This window comes from Zalophus californianus, chromosome 8, assembly GCF_009762305.2.
Source record: "Zalophus californianus isolate mZalCal1 chromosome 8, mZalCal1.pri.v2, whole genome shotgun sequence".
Classification (NCBI taxonomy): domain Eukaryota; kingdom Metazoa; phylum Chordata; class Mammalia; order Carnivora; family Otariidae; genus Zalophus; species Zalophus californianus.
In genome coordinates, this window is record NC_045602.1 from 33,224,492 (window position 1) to 33,243,196 (window position 18,705).

The following is an 18,705-nucleotide window of genomic DNA, read 5'->3' on the forward strand; positions in this document are numbered from 1 at the left end:
CCTTAGAGACATCTTTAACCTGCAGTTTCAAACACATCACGCCGACCACTTGATATTTCTCTCTCTCTAAATCTGCCTAGATGATTCTCAAAGGGTGGGAATAAACCTAGGGTCAAAAGGGAAGATACCGTAAGGAGACACCTTCTTCCTTCTGTACACAAGAAAATAGCTTTAGAGTTGTGTTAAGTAACGTGATCAACGCAGGATGGATGCCAACATGAATTTAAGAGTTTTAAACCCTTTGAGTGGCATTTTGGGTTTGCATAGAGCACTGTGTAATGCACTTCTAGGGATCATGTTAATAATCCTCAAACCCAAGTCCCCAAAGAGGGGCTCAGACTGACGTCGTAGAATGAGAAGGGACTGCTCTGCCCTTTGCTATCAGGGCATCATATAGTATTAGGAGACCGAGCTTTGTCCTGGATGTCAATTCCTATGTTTCCTTGAGGCCAGCAATTGTCTTATCTAATCTGGTACCCTGGAGCATCTAGCAGAATACACTGCACATCATCAGTGCTACGTGAACATTTTCAAATCGACCAGTATCAAAATGTGAACAGTTACAGGTTCTCCATACAGATTTGCTTGTACATAAACACAACACACACACTGTTAATGTGTACAATGTTAAGTGTGTAAAATCAGCAAGAGCACACCGTGTGCCACAGCTAAATGTTAACACAGGTTGCATAAAATGTGGTTTTGATTTTTAAGGGCATTTGGGGGAAAATGAAGAACATTAAAAAAAATATCTGTCTTACCATACAGGTATTTTCCTTCATTCAAAGCAAATAAAAATGAGAAGCGATTTTTAAAAATGTAAACAACATATGGCGAAGACAGAAAGCAAAAAAATAAAATTCGACGTCATTAGCTTTAAAAATTCATACCTGTTATTGTGAAGCCACCTAAAAAAGAAAAAAAAAAGAAGAAATGTTACAATTTATTTAACTTACATTCTAAATGACAAATACCAGTGACATCGGACTGCCTGGCCACCCATATAAGATACAGCAACTTGCCTAATTACATTTACAATTAAGAAAAATCAGATAACATCCATTTGTGATTTAATCACTACTCATTCTTTTAAGATTATGGGACTTAGTGCACACATTTCATTCTTGTGCAGACCTAAGCAATCACTGGTTTTTAAAAAGATCATACTAAACTAAAAATGGAATATTAACTATCTAACCTACACAAAAATGAGGCCAATGGCCCTACATGACAATCCTGCCAGTAAATCAATAGAAATAAAGGTCAGAAAACTACTGTACCACCTGACATTCACGGAAAATCACCTAGAGAAATGGAAAGGAAATGGAAGAAATGAAATGCTTACCAAGCTCATTCAATAACAGGGCTGTGGAGGAAACAGACAAAGACAACACAGAATAAGAGACCAGATGAATAATGAAAGTAAGAGGAATATCAGCAGAAAGAAATCCAGGCAGATCTGATTCCAGTGGTAGGAAGACACTGCTAACGTGGGTGCCTCCCAGGGAAATGTGGCATTGGGAACAGTTTCCAATAAACAATCCCAATACTAAGTTTTTGCAAATGTGTGTGACTTATTATATATGGATACAATTCCCCTTATCTGTTATTTTTTGGCATTTAATAAAACATTTCTACTATATATGTTTACATACAGTAAATGTATCTAGTTTACCAAATAGAGTAGAAATGTTTTATGAAGTTAATCTTAACTGCATTTGAGTGAGTCTTCCTCATTAAATATTGCCCAGGAGTTACTGAATTCAACACACGGAAGTCTTAAATCATCCAGGATCTCAGGTGTGACACCTTCCGTTCAATGGAAACAGATAAAACATCTTAGGAAATTCCATTTTGGCTGCCCTGCCTGAAGGAGACTTTGGTCCAAGGTAATGCTCTCCCTGGAGGTTCTATTTGCAGGGTATTCCTTGGCCATCAAGGGATGCTTATGTTTTTGAAATCCTCAAAACTTGGGTGCCAGGAATTTGCATTTGTTTGTGCGTCCTTCTCTATGACTTCTGCATGGTATAATTAGACAATCACAATTCTTGTGGACACATAATTCCATGGAAACTGACAAGGCAGGTGGTGGGGAGGGGGCATCGCATCCATAATTTGTCTTCCAGGTTATGTGCTTTAAGCCCAGACTATACAGTAGCAATTTATTTTGGTGAAAGCTCCCTAGCTAAACATATTATATAAATTTCTTCAGGAGCTGTGGAGGGGAATGCTACAATTCTGTTTTCAGCCCCATTTTGCTGCTAACAGTTAGTGGCATTAGAGGATACTTTCTAAAACAAGTCGGTAATTTTATTTATAGTGACAAGAATCCACTTGGAGGGTGTGAAACCAGATAGTGCTATCAAGGAATTTTAATTTGCCTTTACATGAGGGCATATTTTACTAAAACGACAATTGAAAGAGCTGTATCCAAGATGCTCTTCCTTTAGATAAAAGACAGTGTTTTGGAGGAATACATTTAGAAGTAAGTGCTTTTTTCCTGTATGCTAATGAGGCATTTTTGATCCCATCTTTGTAAGAAATCAGCTCAGTTTTCTAGTGTCTTTTCCTTCTGCCTACTGCCTATGAAACATATTAAATAGGCTGCATTAAAATGGGTCCCCAGTGCTCCATTCTCCATCATTCCAAACGGCTCCCGTTACCATTTGGGACATGATTAGGTCAGGGACATGCACTTTTTTTTTTTTTTTCTTTTTCTGATGGACTCTGAAGTCAGTGAGTTCTTACAAATGTGAGATTAAATTCCCCCAAATGTTGGGTCTATATAGGAATTAGTCCTATATATTTGATATTTTTCCTTACATGTAAAAGTATAAATTTCTTACAAAGGGGTCCATCTAATCATCTTCTACGCTAGTCATCAATTGTTTGGTTGCAATGAGTAAGAGCTATTAATGTGTAGTAAGCTCATTTTACATGTATAATTACATGATCCCTTTAAAGTGGCCACTGTTAGAGGATAATCGTAGGAAGCCCTTGTAAAAATTCAGAATAAAAAATTATCTTTAAGGGTGGTATAAAATTCCTGTCCTTCCTTATCAAAGATAGGCGGCAGAAAATAGAAATAAAATCAAAGAGGACAAAGAAATTGGCTTTTGTTCAAATATTTTCCTAAAAATATGTAAGTACAAATCAACTAAAAAAAAATCTAGTTATAGGATACTGTTTATTTCTTTTCTTTTTTTACTACACATATTTTAAGTTTGTAGATTCTATAAGAATCAAAACATTTCAGAGCATAAGGCTGGTTAGGCCTTAAGCGAGGGCTAAATTCTTCCTAAAGGACCATACCCTTCCTACAAAAGAAAATTTGTATGACTATAGTTTCCTACATCTGGTCCCTTCTAAATATCATATTTGACAATATAAAAAAAATCTCAGGCCAAAATGAATGCTAGAATGTGGATAACATTACTCTTCAAGGATCTTTGTTCTTATTAAATATATATTTTTTTGAAAATGGGGTTGTCTAAAGAAGCCTAATTATTGAATTCTTCTGAAAGTACTCATTAGTTGCCATTAGACTCATCTGTCACTACTAATAGGTATTAGGTAGTCTTTATCACGAATGTTCAAGGGGAGATTTAGTAGTTGGAAGGACATTTTAGAACGATCCCTGAGTAGTAAATACCTGAACACAGAAATCACGCTTTTTAGATCATCACTCCTGAATTACAGAAATCTCTTCTAGTATTTCTTCAATCTGCTTTCAATCAAAGTTAGTGGGCATTTCCTTGAGGAAAATGGGCATTGTCTGGTGCGTTTGTGAATTAGGGAAGGGAGATGAAACTGTTAAAGCTTCAAAGGAAATGAAGGATAGTACTTGGAGCTGAGGAAGAGGAGAGAGTTAAGTGTGAGAGTAGGAGACACGGAGAGAGAAGAGTACAATTTCTCGCTGGTATGTCTTTGTATACTCTCACACCTTTCATTCCTCTTCTTATCCATTTTGGCTCCTCAAGCACAAGGGAGAAACTGCACTCTTTCTCATATTCCTCACGGTCAAATATTCTAATGGTAATGATCTTCCTGTGGGAACACAAGACAAAGGCAAAACAAATGGTTGGAGTCACACGCTCATGCTAGGTGTTCACCAAGCTGCATGTTACCGTGATGTTATGGAAGGGAGAACTGGCAACACATGGACCTCGCAAGTATGTAATAGGGCATGGCAGCTACTCTCAGCGGGCCCCCGTGACCTTGTCTCCTCATTTGCCACTTTCACAAATGCTTCCTGCTTCAGTGAGCTAGCAGGAAGTACCCCGACTTAGGAAGAGAAATCAGAACGCGGGCTTCATTTTGGCATGGCCAGCATCAGTACCACCCTTCCCGGAAACAGGCAGGATTGACTGCCCTGAAAATTCGTCTCTCAGACCTGCCATGTGCAGAGTAGCCAGAATTGGCCGATGGAGCTACAGGCTGGGCCCGCTGTGGCCCCGGGGTGAGATCTATGCCCTGTTACATAGGTGGAGGGATGTGTGTGTTGTGAGCCACGTCTGAAGAGTGCAGGCATCCAGGGGTGGCACAGGCCAGCAGAAGCTGTTGGGCTCAGCCCTGGAGCAGCTCCCCCACCTTTCTTCTCACTCATCTCCACCAGGCGGGGCTCTCCAATCTCAAGGAAGAAGGTCTTGTTTTTCTCATACTCCTCATCATCAATTACCTTGACTGATATTGTTTTGCTGAAACAGAGAAGAATAGAAATTGACGAACAAGGGGAAGAGGAAAGAAAGAGAAGAGAAGGAACACAGAGAAGACGAAAGCAAGGTTAACGAGTTGCACTTCCAGACAAATGGCCACTGAGAAACTTCTGTACTGTGACTGTCTTCTTCCAGGAGGGGTATGGGATAGGTCCGGAAGATTGGAGAGGTCGCCCAAAGCACAGCTCCCCTGCCCAAGGCCATGGAATGATTTTAGGCAACAGAGAGCACTCAGGACTCGTAGGTTTATCATCACCATGAGAAGGGAAAGCAGAAGAACACAGATCACAATAATAAGAAAAGAAAAATATATTTATTTAATAAATGCCTTAACCGTAGGATTGTCTGAACCATGCCCTGGAATTTACTCATTTAGAACAAATCAGTAAATCACATCAAAATATCAAAAGAGGTTGTCTGTGAGCAATAGGTTTATGGGTCATTTTTCTTGGCCTTTATTCTGCTTTACTGTATTTCCAAACATAATATTTTTGTAATAAATGTATAAGACCATCACAAAATAAAATCAAACTCCTTAATCTTACTCCACCCAATGTCCTAGACTCGAACTCTTACTCAGGCTAGTCAGATTTTCCACCTAGATCACAAAGGGAAAATGTTCATGTTTTATATGTCTTTCTAAACATGGAAGCTGAGACCTCCCAATAGCTATTTTGAAAGGTGGGGGATGGGGGGTCATGACGCTACAGTGATTTTCATCCCACCAAAGCTGAGGTTCAACTTTGACAAAATACACTATTTACACCACTTTCAAACCCCACCCATACACCAAAGCATTTAGTTAAGAATTTTTCCCGCAATCCATCCGTTAGCACTTCTAGCCTTAGGGTCCTCTGGTTGTGAGTGAAATGGCAGACTGTAGGACAAATGCAAATATTATGCAAATCTCAGTTTCCCATAAGCCTGATGACTCTGAAGCTATACCTAATGTTACCTTCTAATTAATAAGGGCTTAATCAATTCCTATATTACCACTTACTCGGAGCCCCCTAAACACTTGTTTGTCCTTGAAAAAAATTTTTTTTCCAGGAACACTGGCCAAGAACATTTCCGACTGAAGTTTTTGAAACACTGAGTTTACACGGACGCACAGTTTTAGTCATTGACATTATTTAGTTTCGGTGGAATTTTCTAGGTCTTCTGGAAGGAAATTAGTTTGTAACTCCCCCCCTTTTTTTTAAGAGACAGGGAGAGTGGGGTGGGAAGGGGTTGAGGGGGAGGGAGAGAGGATCTAAGTAGGCTCCACCCTGAGATCATGACCTGAGCCAAAAGCCAGAGTTGGACACTTAACTCACTGAGCCACCTAGGTGCTCCCCCCTTTTTAAATTATTGATCAAAGCCACCAAGTTTTATTTATACCTATATATGCCAAAGAGCATCAGTATTCTTTCCTAGTATAAAGGAGAAGAAAGGTAGAAGTTGCTTTGAATTCTCTGAATTCCCTAGGCCCTGAGGCTAAATGCTTTAGTCTCGCTTTCTTGGGTTAACACTGTAGACCTGAGATCAAATGATTGCTTCTGGCCCTCCAGAGCCCCATAACCAGCTCCCTGCTCCTCAGCTTACGAACATCCCCGCATGATGCTCATATCCAATTTCTCATTACCAAGGAGTTGGGCTCATGACAGTGCCTTTTCTTTCCTACCTCAGCTGTGTCCTCAAAGACTGAAATACGAAGGCCAGATGAGCAGCTATAAATGACTAAAGCAATAATCATTTTTTCAGAGTAGTTAGATATTTACAAACTTCCAACGGTGTGACAAAGTCCAACTACAGGTACGTAGTGCACAGTTCCTGTCTAACTTCTGAAACTATTCTCTGGAATTGACCTATTTACGTGTGTGTGTGTGTGTGTGTATGTGTGTGTGTGTGTAAATATATATAAAATCAGTCTACCCCGACTACACTAGGATATCTGATCATTCCTCAATCTCCAAAAGTTACAAATTATTAGAGAAAGCACAAGAAGATGTAAGAAGTGACGATACATGTGCTCTTTACTTCAGAACTGGATTTGATGTTATAAGTGAAATCAAATCTATTCTACAAAAACCTGCCAAAAGTTTACCCTTTTTGTCATCAAACTTATGCATTTTGGATTTCTATCTTCCTGCCTTATAATCATAAACTACAGTTGTTCAGCTCTACTAAAGCAATTAGCCATAAGACCAAGTGTGGAAAAGTGTTAATGGGCATTAGAAGGGCCATGCTACCATCTTTTGGAGCTCATGGCCCATTATTTGTTATCACTTCATGATAGGGTACACTAAGGTGGATGCCATGTTGCAATGTTCTTGCTTGTATTACCTAAAAACATTTGACTTCTCTTTCTCCATCTTGTGCTCCCAACCCATCCTACACCACATCACACGTTTTATTAGATTGCAGAAATAGAGTACAGTAGAGATGGTTGGGGTAGCCTGGCTAATAGGGTGCCTTTGTTTAGAAAAAGCTTCCAGTTTTATTCCCAAAGAGCAACATGACAACTCATTCAGAAATAAATAGAAGCAACCAAATAACATTGTTTCTTATTCCTGGCAAATTTAATCCTCTATTGTCCTAACAGCTTTATTTTCTATACTCTGAGTAGCTGATGAGTGTGAGATATATGAAGCCCCACACAATTTGTTTGCATAATAAAATAAGCACTGAAAGTTGATCTTTAGATTATCACTATTTACTAGGATAATAACCCTTAGAAAATGTTTCAGTATTTGATAACTGTGACACTGGAAAATCAAAGAAGAAGAAAAAGAAACCAGTACTTCTGTAGGTGCCTGGCCAAGACACCTAAAATAGATGGGATTTGCATAATGGCATATTTCAAAATCATTAATAATACCATCAGTAGTGTCCCTGACAGGAGGAGCCATTAAATTATAAATTGATTTTGGTGCTCTTGCATAGTAAAATGATTAATAGGAAGCTTGCTTATTAAAGGGCATTTCAGTCCATTTAAAGAGGCAGGATAAAGTCAATCCTTATGAATAAGCCCTTTGAAGCAAGAGAGGTAAAAATCAGAAGGGATTGCTAATGCTCACCTTTCGCTTCTCCCCCCAGCAAAGGTAGCAAAGTTGAAATTAATCAATGTAATTTTTAAAGGAACAGATCCTTAGGCTGTCCCTTGTTCACTTCCCAGAGCCTAATGCCTCCTCTTTCATCACATGGGAAGTTACAGGAGATGGGGCGCATTTGGTGAGGACTCCAGGTATAGTTTGATAATCAGCAGAAGCATACCTCTGTTCCTCACAGTTCCACAGTGGATATAGAATCTCAAGGATTGAAGGAACCTTAGAGCCCCGCCCATTTGCACCCTCTCCCCCGACCCCCTCCCCCATTGCCACACCAATCCCACAGTCACTGAGCTTTTGCTCTGTCATAAGGACTCCTTCTCCCTGAGAACACAGATTCATGCTGGCTGTTCTTTTGTTCTCTTTACCAACGGGGTGAAGTTGGTAAAGTTTTTTTCTTTGGATTGACAGGTTAACCCAAACAAGTCCAGAACAGTAAGGCAGACAGAGCCCTTCATCCAATGGCAGCTCTTATGCTCTTATCGCCCCAATAAGGAACAAATAGAAAAACTGATGTCATGCAATTTTCAACTACCATAATTATGAGGAAGGTAATGAGAGCTTTTCACTTGATTTTTTACACATCTCTAAAGCTGAACAGTGTACTATAAAAGTGATGTTTTCTGGAAACTAGCAAAGCAGTTACAAATCTTATGATAACACTAAATAATTTCTCAATGTGGCCAAAGTTTTTATGGAAATCCATCTTGGTTCCATTTCTAGGGGGAAAATTATTTGATTAAGAAAGATCAGTTTATTGAGCGGAAAAATGCAGGTCATTCCTTTTGATTTTTTTTCTTTCTTTCTTTCTTTTTTTTTTTTTGCAGTGCTTTTCCTTTGGTAATACTAAACCAACATGTATACTTGACTTCTCAGTCTCTCTCTTATCTGATGGGTCTCAAAAGACCTGAGCACCTTCCAACATTTCACCAAGGAGTTTGTATGTCTGGTGGTGACTCAGGCAGATGGTAGAAAGGAAAGAAAGAGGTGGCTTTATTAATGGAGGTAAAGAAAAGAAAAGAAAAGAGAAGAGAAGAAAAGAAAAGAAAAGAAAAGAAAAGAAAAGAAAAGAAAAGAAAAAAGAGAAAAGAAAAGAAAAGAAAATCTCTTTAAAATATATTCCGATCTCTCCTCAGTAAGCCAAAGCAGCATCTGGGCCTCTTTTTCTATTTCCACCTTGATTTGCCCTTCTGTGGTTTCTTTTTCTCAAGGCTGCCCTTGATGTTAGAAGTGAGAAAAAGATGAGTTTGGAACGTTAAAGAGAAGAGACGCTCCTTTTAAATCCCCATGCAAAGGATTTTAGTGAGGATTTCACATATTTAGATACTGCAATGGCTGCTTTAAAAATTATTATTAAAAAAATTAAACTCTCTTTAGGCATACTGAGAGGTCAATGGACCTATGAGCACTTTTTATTTCTTAATTCACCTGTCTTCGTAACAGCCCTGGAAGTAGCTTCTGCTACTTACCATTCACAGAGGAAACAATGACTCAGAAGTTAAGTAACTCCCAAGGTCACAAAGTGAGATTCCTGTAACTGGCTCCAAAGACTGATACCTTCAAATATATGACCCACAAAGTTCCTTATTCATTCAGCTGTGCAGTATTTTTATGACCACTTTAAAGGATCTGGATCATTATTTTAAATAAATATAAAGGTTTATTGTTTTATCTTCATGTTAACAAGGACTGCCTACATTAGCAATGACAGAATTTCAACTCTGTTGAAATTCTGGGCGGGGGCTTGTTAGAACTACAGAATCTCAGGGTCCACCCCAGACCCACCAAATCAGATCTACATATTAACAAGATACCCAGATGATGCTATGCATGTGAAAGTTTGAGAAGCATGGATCTAGAGAGGACAATGTGTTCTTTTATTAAGTCAGAGAATGAATTAAGAGGCTGGTAAAAGCTGGGCCTGTGTTTTGGACCTGTCTGCGTATTAGAATCACATCTGGAGCTCTGCAAACTTTGAGTGTGGGGCAGGACCCACTCATAACCAGTGACATCAAACTCTCTGGTTATGGGGCCCCAACATGAAGATAGTTTTTAAACGTTTTTCAGGTGGTTCCAGTAGGCAGCAGGGACTGGCAGCTGGCTAATGGGGGGCAAGAATGTATGCCTGATGTTTCAAAGAATGTATTAAATAAAGAACAGAATTGTGAGAAAGTCAGTCAAAACTAAATTTCAGATCTAATTAGCAATCTAGACTGAAACATGGGAGAACCATTTTGCTTTGTTCTTCGCCAGTGTTCTTTTCTGGATTACACAGAGTATTTAAAACTGTTGTTTTCTCCCCTGAGGAAAGGCTGGTCTCCCCAGGCCACCTTCAGAGTACAGGCGAGAAAACACTGTCAGCATTCTGGCAGCAGCGTTTACACTCGTCCAGAGTGACTTCCTTCCCCACAAAGTGATAGGAAGTCTGCCGATAGGCTTTTACACAATGGAAGTTCTATTTGGAGAGTAGAAAAACTAAGGATTTCAACTGCCACAGAAGACAGTAACGCCTCATATCCCTGCTCTCAGCGAACCTCTGAGCCACGTCAGCAAGAGGCCACGTTTTGTGGAAGTAGAAACGTTCCCCATCAGGGCCACCACACTGAGAAGAAAGAAATGAACCAGGATTGATCACACAGGAAGGCAAAAGATCTGGCAACTTCTCTGACCACACAAGTGATGTCATCAGGTGAGGCAAATTTGAAATTTCATCCCCAGTACACCTGGTGTTAAAAGCTTCAGGATAAACTCCTATTACTCAAAAAGACAAGCCAACTTAAAAATGGGCTAAGGATCTGAATAGACACTTCTCCAAAGAAGATCAACAATGGCCAATATGTATGTGAAGAAATGCTCAACATCATTAGTTAGTGGGGAAATGCAAATGAAAGCCACAATGAGATACCAATTCAAACCCACTAAGATGGCTAGAATCAAAAAGATAATAACAAGGGTTGTAGAGAACATAGAGCGATTAGAACTTTCTTACACTGCTGGTAGGAATGTAAAATGCTTGCAGCTGCTTTGGAAAAACTTAGCAGTTCCTCAGAAATTGAAAGATAGAGTGACCCAGCAATTCCACTTATGACCCAGCAATTCCACATCTAGGCATATAAGAGATTTAAAAACATATGTCCACATAAAAACTTATAAATCAATACTCATAGCAGCATTATTCATGAGAGCCCCAAAGTGGAAACAACCTAAATATCCGCCAACTAATGAATGAATAAACATAATGTGGTTTATTCATTATAAATGGAATATTATTCAACAATAAAAAGAAATGAAATCTTGACACATGCTACTGAAGGATAGCAGAACATGCCACCCCAGAATATGCCACTTTGGTATAATGATAATTTGGAGCTATGGGCACTTGAAAAACAGCAGATGTAGGGAGAGCCTGTCTCTGAACTCCCCTGTCTGCCTAAAGACCGATGCTCCAAAATGAACTTGATTGTCACAGATCCCCTCCCTGGGAATGTCATCAGCCATTATCACAGGAGAGGAGACTAGAAGTAGATGCCACATCCTGACAAACTTTGTCACAAACTGTCATACCTCCCATCTGTTCTTCTAAGGATCTCTTCATCTTTCCTAAAAATCACCTACTTTCCCCTAAGAGGCCTTCATCCCCCACCCCATTCCCTACTAAGATGGTATTGAAGCCTACATTTCAGATACCTTAGAGAGTGACTCATTTTTCCCTGGGTGTCTCTCATGTATGCATGAGGTGTACATGTTAATAAATTCGGGTTTTTCCCTCTTGTTTATCTTTCTTTTATTACATGGTCTCAGCTATAAACTCTAAAAGGTAGAGGGAAAGTTATTTTTCCTCCCCTACACTACAACACAGATGAACCTTGAAAACATTACACTGAATGAAAGAAGCCAGACACAAAAGTTCTCATATTATATAATTCCATTTATATGAAAAGTCCGGAATAGGCAAATCCATAGGGACAGAAACTAGCTCAGTGGTTGCCTAGGGCTGAGGGTTGGGGGGTAAATGGGTGGTGACGATCAATGGGTATGCGTTTTCCTTTGGGGGTGATGAAAATGTTCTACAGTTGATTGTAGCAATGGTTACACAATTCCAAAAATACACTAAAACTCATTGAATCGCATATTTTAATTAAGTGAATCTATGACATGTGAAATTATATCTTAACAAAGCTGTTATTTAAAAAAAAAAAAAGCAAGCTTCAGCATAAATCCCTTAGAAAGGACTGTTTCTTGGGTGAGAAAAGGTGGTGAGAACATTTAGGCTTTTCAGTATGGAGTTACAAAGTTTGCCAGCCCCCCAAACAGAAAACCAGAGGGCCGCATGCCCCAGACGGGAGAGCCACAGGCCCCAAAGCTAAGTGCCACTGCTCAGCCTGTCAGCTCCGCTCACCTCAGTCCACCCCTTGCCCCAGGTTCCCTGCAGAATCCGTCCCTCCAGGATCAAGGGCTACTGATGTTGTACTTTAACATCCTAAGCATTTCTGGTGGCTCTGGCCTCAGGCCTGCTTCCTTGGCTGATTTCTTTTCCCCAAAGTACAGAGTGTTATAGAAATGTCAGAAGTGGTATTTCCTTCATGGCATTTATTTAAAAAGAAAAGGAGAGGACTGTAATCCTAGGTCATGCCGCTGCCCCCTCGCAGAGTCCCCAGCTCTGTTCGTATCACCTCGGGCATTACCAGCACCCTCGCGGGCATTCATTTCTCTCGGCCTATGAGGAAAGATGGGCTCACTGTGGATGGCCTTTGTATCCCTTGGTTTACATGCCTGGCCCATTTTCAGCTTTTTTTTTTTTTTTTTCCTTAAAAAATTGGTTTGATGAGTGGCTTGGGGATTTGGAGTTAGGGAAAGAAAGGGGCAGTCAGAGAAGACCCATGCATTATTCTCCTCATTTTCTGTAAGTGACCCAAATCAACTCCCCTGTCCAATGAACATTCCAAATTAGGATAAAACAGGCTGCTATTCATATATTTCTAATAACATTCTCCCATCATTTTTAGCTTAAGAGAAACTTTGGGCATGGACTCACTTGCGAATTTGCTCAAGATCCCATGTTAAGATGGGTCATAGAGGAGGGGCCGGGCCATGACTCAACCTGTTGTGTCCTTTGATGACACGTCAGGAGCATCATACCAGGATGCAGATTACCCAAGTTCTTCTCTTGGTTCTGCCACTTCCTAGCTGAGGTTTTTGGACCAGTTCTGGCATCTTTCTAAACATCAGTGTTACCGTCTATCAAATGCGGATAATACAACTCACTTCACAGTGATTGTGAAGATCAAATCACGGGTGTCATCATTCATCAACTGTAGATAATACAACTTCACAGGGTGTTGCCAAGATCAAATAATGCAATGCATGCCAAATAATTTTGCAAAGAACTGTAAGATATTAGGAACAGTTGTTATTATTAGTTGAAAAGGAGTGGTTTACTCTCTAGTTCTTACTTGCATGTTCTCCCAGCCACCAAAAGGGGTAGCGGGCAGATGGCAGAGGTGGGGGTCAGGAAATATTTGATGGAGTGATGGGCCATATGCTCAAGTTCACTTTCAAATGTAGCGAGGGATTACATCGCATATTATGGGCTACCCAAGTACAGGATCCTAAATTCAGAGAAGCAAGGGGCACAAGGGCTACTGGTCAGCTTCTCAGTCCCAGCTCCTCTAGGTCCCCTTTGACCACGTCAGCTAGTTACATGGAGGGGACTGAAATCATGCTTTTCCTGGAGCTCCAGCTATGAAGCAGAGCCTGATGAACAGGGATTGTACTATTCTGTAACTTGAATAGACTTGGAGGCTCAGAGTTGCTAAAGTAGCTAAACCAAAGTAATTCTCCAGAAGGCCTTGTCATCCATGCACTGAGCTCTGCGTTATCAGGTGGTAATTGAAATGACTGCTTCAAGCAAGGCAAGAGGCAGGGACAGCTAAAACCCTGCTGTTCTCTGGGGATACCAGGAGAATTTTACAGAGAACTGGAGTGGGGCTTTTCCAATAGAAACTTGCTCTATTTCCTTTCCTTCTGCTTACTTTTGTAACTGAAAAGTCACCAATTTCTTTTTTCCAAATGCAAAATAGGAACCACTGTAATTCATTTTTGGACTCTCCCCCTTTAGCATTGTCAACATTAGTCTCCAAAGAAAAACCTGTGAGCTACCTTCCTGTTCCTAGAAGACTCACTGGTTGGCCGCTTGAAAGAGACACTGCAGGGATCCTAGAGTTATTGTTCCAATAAAGAATATGCTAACATATGCTAGTATACGAAGAATATGCTAGTATCCTCCAAGGTTCTAGTCTATTATGGCAGTCTAGTGTGAAAATCACATGAGTTGAGGGTTTAAGAGAAAATGATATGAATGTGTTAAAAAGTGACCATCATTCTGTGATATATAAAATCTACACCTGACTATTGCCCTGCTTCTCTGCAGTCAATAAACTGCAGTCTTAAGGAGGGTAGAGTCATAAAGATCCTGGGTTTGTTACCTAAATGTGCATGCTGAGACAATCTGTCAACTTCGTGAAAAATAAAGTGGATCAAGCATTGGACATCAGGCTGACTACAGATCTTCGTCTAGATTTTTAAAAATTGTTTAATAATATTGGCATTGTGCCATTTCCATGAGAGAGAGACTTGTAACCAAACGGTGGAGGGTTCTCATCATCTTAAAACTGCTTCTTTAACTTCCTTAAAAAACTTCCATAATTGTCTATAATCTGAGATCTTCGCTGTACTCCTTAAAGCGAATGAGAAAGGTCAAATTCTCTAGAAAGTGTTGTTTTGACAAATCCCTCAAAGGTGAGGATAACATTGAATACTTTGTGGCATGAAGCATCTTTTCGTTAACCTGAACACAAACGTCTTTGGTTCCGTTTTAGAAGCTTCTGTGAAGTCCTCGATTTGCCACTGCCCTTTCTAAGAATATGGAATTCAGTGGAATTGATGCGGTTGAAATGCAAAGAAGTTTTTGGAGTCCCATCCTTTTCAAGAGCTCTCTTCATACTGGACATTTTAAACATTCCTGGGTTTTACTGAACTCCCTCCAGAGATTATTTATGCATTTGGACCTTCCTCCTTTGTCAAGATTCTTTGTTCAAAGTGGAGTACCCCTGGAAGACGGTGGAGAGATTTCACTCCCCGAATGTTACAGAACAGCGGACAGCCTACGCCGAAAGCATCTCCATCCGAGAGAGGCCAGCTTTAAAGACAGAACACCAAGCAAGCAAGCCAGGCTTTCTTCAGCTTTTTTATTCTCTCTCTTTTCCTTCCTCCCCTTCTTTCTCGATGGCCACAAAATATTCGATGGCAAATCAGTCTCTCTCTGCACGCATTCATATAAAATGCTCTAAAAGATAAGATGCCACGTATTTTCTTGAACAGAGCCAAACGAAATCAATAGTTAGTGAATTGTTGCTGATTTTTTTATTTCACGTTTCTGTTGCATGTCTAACATTTTATTGCTATTTTACATTAGATTAAGCAATCAATCCTTATGTGTTCTTACTATATATTCTATAAATATGTTTTGGTTTTAGTTTTGCATTTCACAATGGGGGCTTAGGGTTTACGAAAAATCAAAAACAGCAAATAATAATAATATTTATTGACTACCTACTCAGTGGGGTGTGATGTTAGAAATGCAGACTGGGCTCAGGTTTGTTTACACTGAAGATGTCATGTAAGAAGCTTTCCAGAAAGTCTATTAAACTATTCCAATGTTCATTTTTTTTCCAAAAATAACAATTATTAAGGCGACCCAGGACTCTGTGACCCTATCCATGGCTCTGAGTCATTGTCATTCCACAATATGGGTAGAGAAAATGACCTCCTAAAATGCTTTCTTAAGAAAGGGAATGAGGGGGCGCCTGGGTGGCTCAGTCGTTAAGTGTCTGCCTTCGGCTCAGGTCATGGTCCCAGGGTCCTGGGATCGAGCCCCACATTGGGCTCCCTGCTCCGTGGGAAGCCTGCTTCTCCCTCTCCCACTTCCCCTGCTTGTGTTCCCTCTCTCGCTGTCTCTCTCTCTCTCTCTCTCTGTCAAATAAATAAATAAAATCTTTTAAAAAAAAGAAAGAAAGAAAGGGAATCAGGTTGCGAAATTCTCCCTCTGCCATTTACTAGCTGCACCTATATGAATTACTTATTCTTTCTAAGTCTCAAGCTCCTGCTCTGTAAAGTGGTTAAAGTGATGGTATTTATCTCATCTAATTGCTGCAAACAGTAATTGTGATAATGCATACAAAATGCTTAACACAGAGGTTGGCATATATTAAGTGCTACATGAATATTAGCTATTTCTATTATGACCATGATCAATATTGTATCAAGTTAAGAACTGGGACTTTTGGGAATGAACTGCCTATAACTTGCAAATGGCTTAATCTACGCATTAGTTTTCTCCTCTATAAAAATGGAATAATTAGATCTATATTATAAGTTTGTCGAGAGGATTAGAGAGGAAAACAGAATAGTAAGCAATCAATAAGTGATGGTTATCAAAATTATTATTATGGAGAGCAAGGAGAACTAAAGTATTTCAGTGAAGCTTATTTACTAACATGAAGGGGTAGGTTAGTAGAAATCGATAATACAGTCCTTTTTTAAAAAAAATCAAATTTTCAGTATCTATCTTTGGCTTTTGCTTTCCCTGATAACCTAGGGAAAAAAAAAACTTGATTCTGAACAAAATTCTGTCCTTGTGCATGTGAAATATCAGCAAGCCTGTATTTCATGGGCTTTTTTTCACTAAATACAGCTAAAATAATATGAATTGCTTTCAGATAATTTGTGTTATTTCTCTTAAATTGCTTTTCCTGCTTATTAAAGTAATCCTTGCTCATTGTTGAGAATTTGACAAATGCAGAAATGGAAAAAAATAAAAATTACCCGTAAGGTTACCACCAGAGATCACCATTTAACATTTAAAAATGTTCGCTTTTTGCTTTTAAAATACATAACTACAGAATTTGGACTATACTGCGTTTGTATGTGTGTAAATAAAATTCAATGTCATGATTTTTCACCCAATGTATTTTGAACATTTCCTGTGGCACAAAATTTTTAAACCTTTCCTTTAGAATGGCACAAGGTATTCCATGAAATGTCTTTACAATACTGTAATTAACTCTTTATGAATGAATTGTGAGTCATTGTTTTTCTCTTTGCTGTCCCTATCCATCTAGACTGATCTCTGTTTTATAGGGGGAAATAAATAAAACAAGCCAAAAATATTATGAACATTTGATGCTTTCCTGTGGATGCACTACTTGGGATTAGTTTTGTTAGAGGTGAAAGGTTATTTTCCCTATAATGTTCCTACATGTGTGGGTTCCACTCTGGACTCCTACTCTAGGTGGTAACCTTCCTCAGCTACATCTTCTGTTGGCCTTTTTTGAAGTTCTTGCCTGCCCTGTAGAAAAATTGTACATCCATTTTTAAACAGGGAAATTCTCTTCTCAGTCATTACTAACCGTCTGGCTAGTTTTGCTGGAAAATTTTTTCAGGAATCATCTGCCAATGTTGTTTCCCTAGAAGGCCATTCTGGCTACCTCACTAAGCTCCTGTTCATTCTGTAGCAAATAATTCCTCATGCTAAATCACTCAGAAATACCCACGATTATGCCCTTCCCCTAATCACCCACTCCCGTTTGTCATCAAAATGGCATTAGTCATTTTCTACTCAAATTCAGCCCTTGCTTTCCAAATACCCCACCTTCCAGTCTAGAAGCACAATCTTCCAATCTTCGATCACAGAAAGGCACGTCTCATGATACAGATGAGCAAACAGACGCAATGACATTGGCCAACACCTCAAAACTAGATAGCAGAGTCAGGATTAAAATTCATCTCCAGACTTTCGGTCCATATCTGGCATTTGTTTATTCTGTTATTATCCTAGTGTTTTTCTTCTCTGGTGCTTAGCTGGAATCCCATTCACACCCCTGGAGGAAATCTTCCTTTCCCTACTCTCTTTTTAATGAAGTAAAAGCTGATGCTGATAATAGAAGGAAAGGCATGATTTTCTTTGTTAACTCCCTGCCTTGCATCATTGTCTGTCATGTGGATGAATGCTTTATGAAGTAAATGGCCCATACATTGGAAACATGGACTTCCTTTAGTAAGGATGGCTGTGTATAACCGTGACCTGGTGAGTCTTTGACATGAAAACGGTCTGCAACATCCACAGAAACACTCAGTGAAGAAGAAGAAATCAAAACAAACCCATGGTCTTAATTGTATCTCAAGTCTTCTGGGTCTCACCGTTAGCAGCTGTCCATCTTGGCCTTTTTCTCTGTTTCCTTCCTTCTTCCCACCAGAGTCACGGTGTACCCCTAGTTGCTACTAGATAGGGAACCCGAAGATCCCTTTGTACCAAGATGAGAATGCTCAATAATTACGTGTAATTTTTTTCCACTTAAAGAAGATAGTTCAATTTTAAAGGGTCCCCATTTTCTTAATTCAAAGAGAGTAATTATGGAAGAAGGCACTGGTTTTGCAGCAACGTGGTGAGCCGTAAATGCCCTGAATTGTGTGCCTCTGTGTGGTGAAATCCTTCCTCAGTGTCTAATCCAGCCAGGCAAAAATTAAAAGTGATATAAACTATGAATCAAAAATTATTACCAGCAAAATATCAAGGGCCTCAGTATGCCCCCCTGCTTTGCCCTGCTGCTTTCCACTCTGTGCAAAACACAATGATTCACTGGCTGTGGACTCTCGCCGAACTTTTCAGTGCAGCACTTACTTGGATGTTTAAATCTCTTTCAGGTATTCCACTTGGTTTAAAACTGCTCCACACAGTTATCGTTTGGAGCTCATATTCTTAACAGAAGGGACTCAAGGCACTTTATAGGTAATCATCGCAAGAGAAAATCAGCAAGAAGACAATTTAGCTTCCTATTGATGCC

At 39.6% G+C, this 18,705-nt stretch overlaps 1 protein-coding gene across 15 annotated transcripts in view; it reads right to left on the bottom strand.

Moving 5' to 3' along the window:
• Nucleotides 1-18,705, bottom strand: part of SLC8A1 (solute carrier family 8 member A1) — a 369,635-nt gene that overhangs the window by 64,123 nt on the left and 286,807 nt on the right. For 5 of the 15 annotated variants that reach the window (XM_027621061.2, XM_027621057.2, XM_027621062.2 and 2 more), the window contains exons 3-6: nucleotides 4,591-4,697; nucleotides 1,346-1,366; nucleotides 891-908; nucleotides 762-776 (exon numbers count right to left, since the gene is read on the bottom strand). In XM_027621061.2, the coding sequence (XP_027476862.2) occupies nucleotides 762-776; nucleotides 891-908; nucleotides 1,346-1,366; nucleotides 4,591-4,697 (161 nt within the window). Of the gene's footprint in view, nucleotides 1-761; nucleotides 777-890; nucleotides 909-1,345; nucleotides 1,367-3,943; nucleotides 4,048-4,590; nucleotides 4,698-18,705 lie in introns of all 15 variants that reach the window. The other 10 variants (XM_027621070.2, XM_027621065.2, XM_027621069.2 and 7 more) reach the window with 6 other exon arrangements.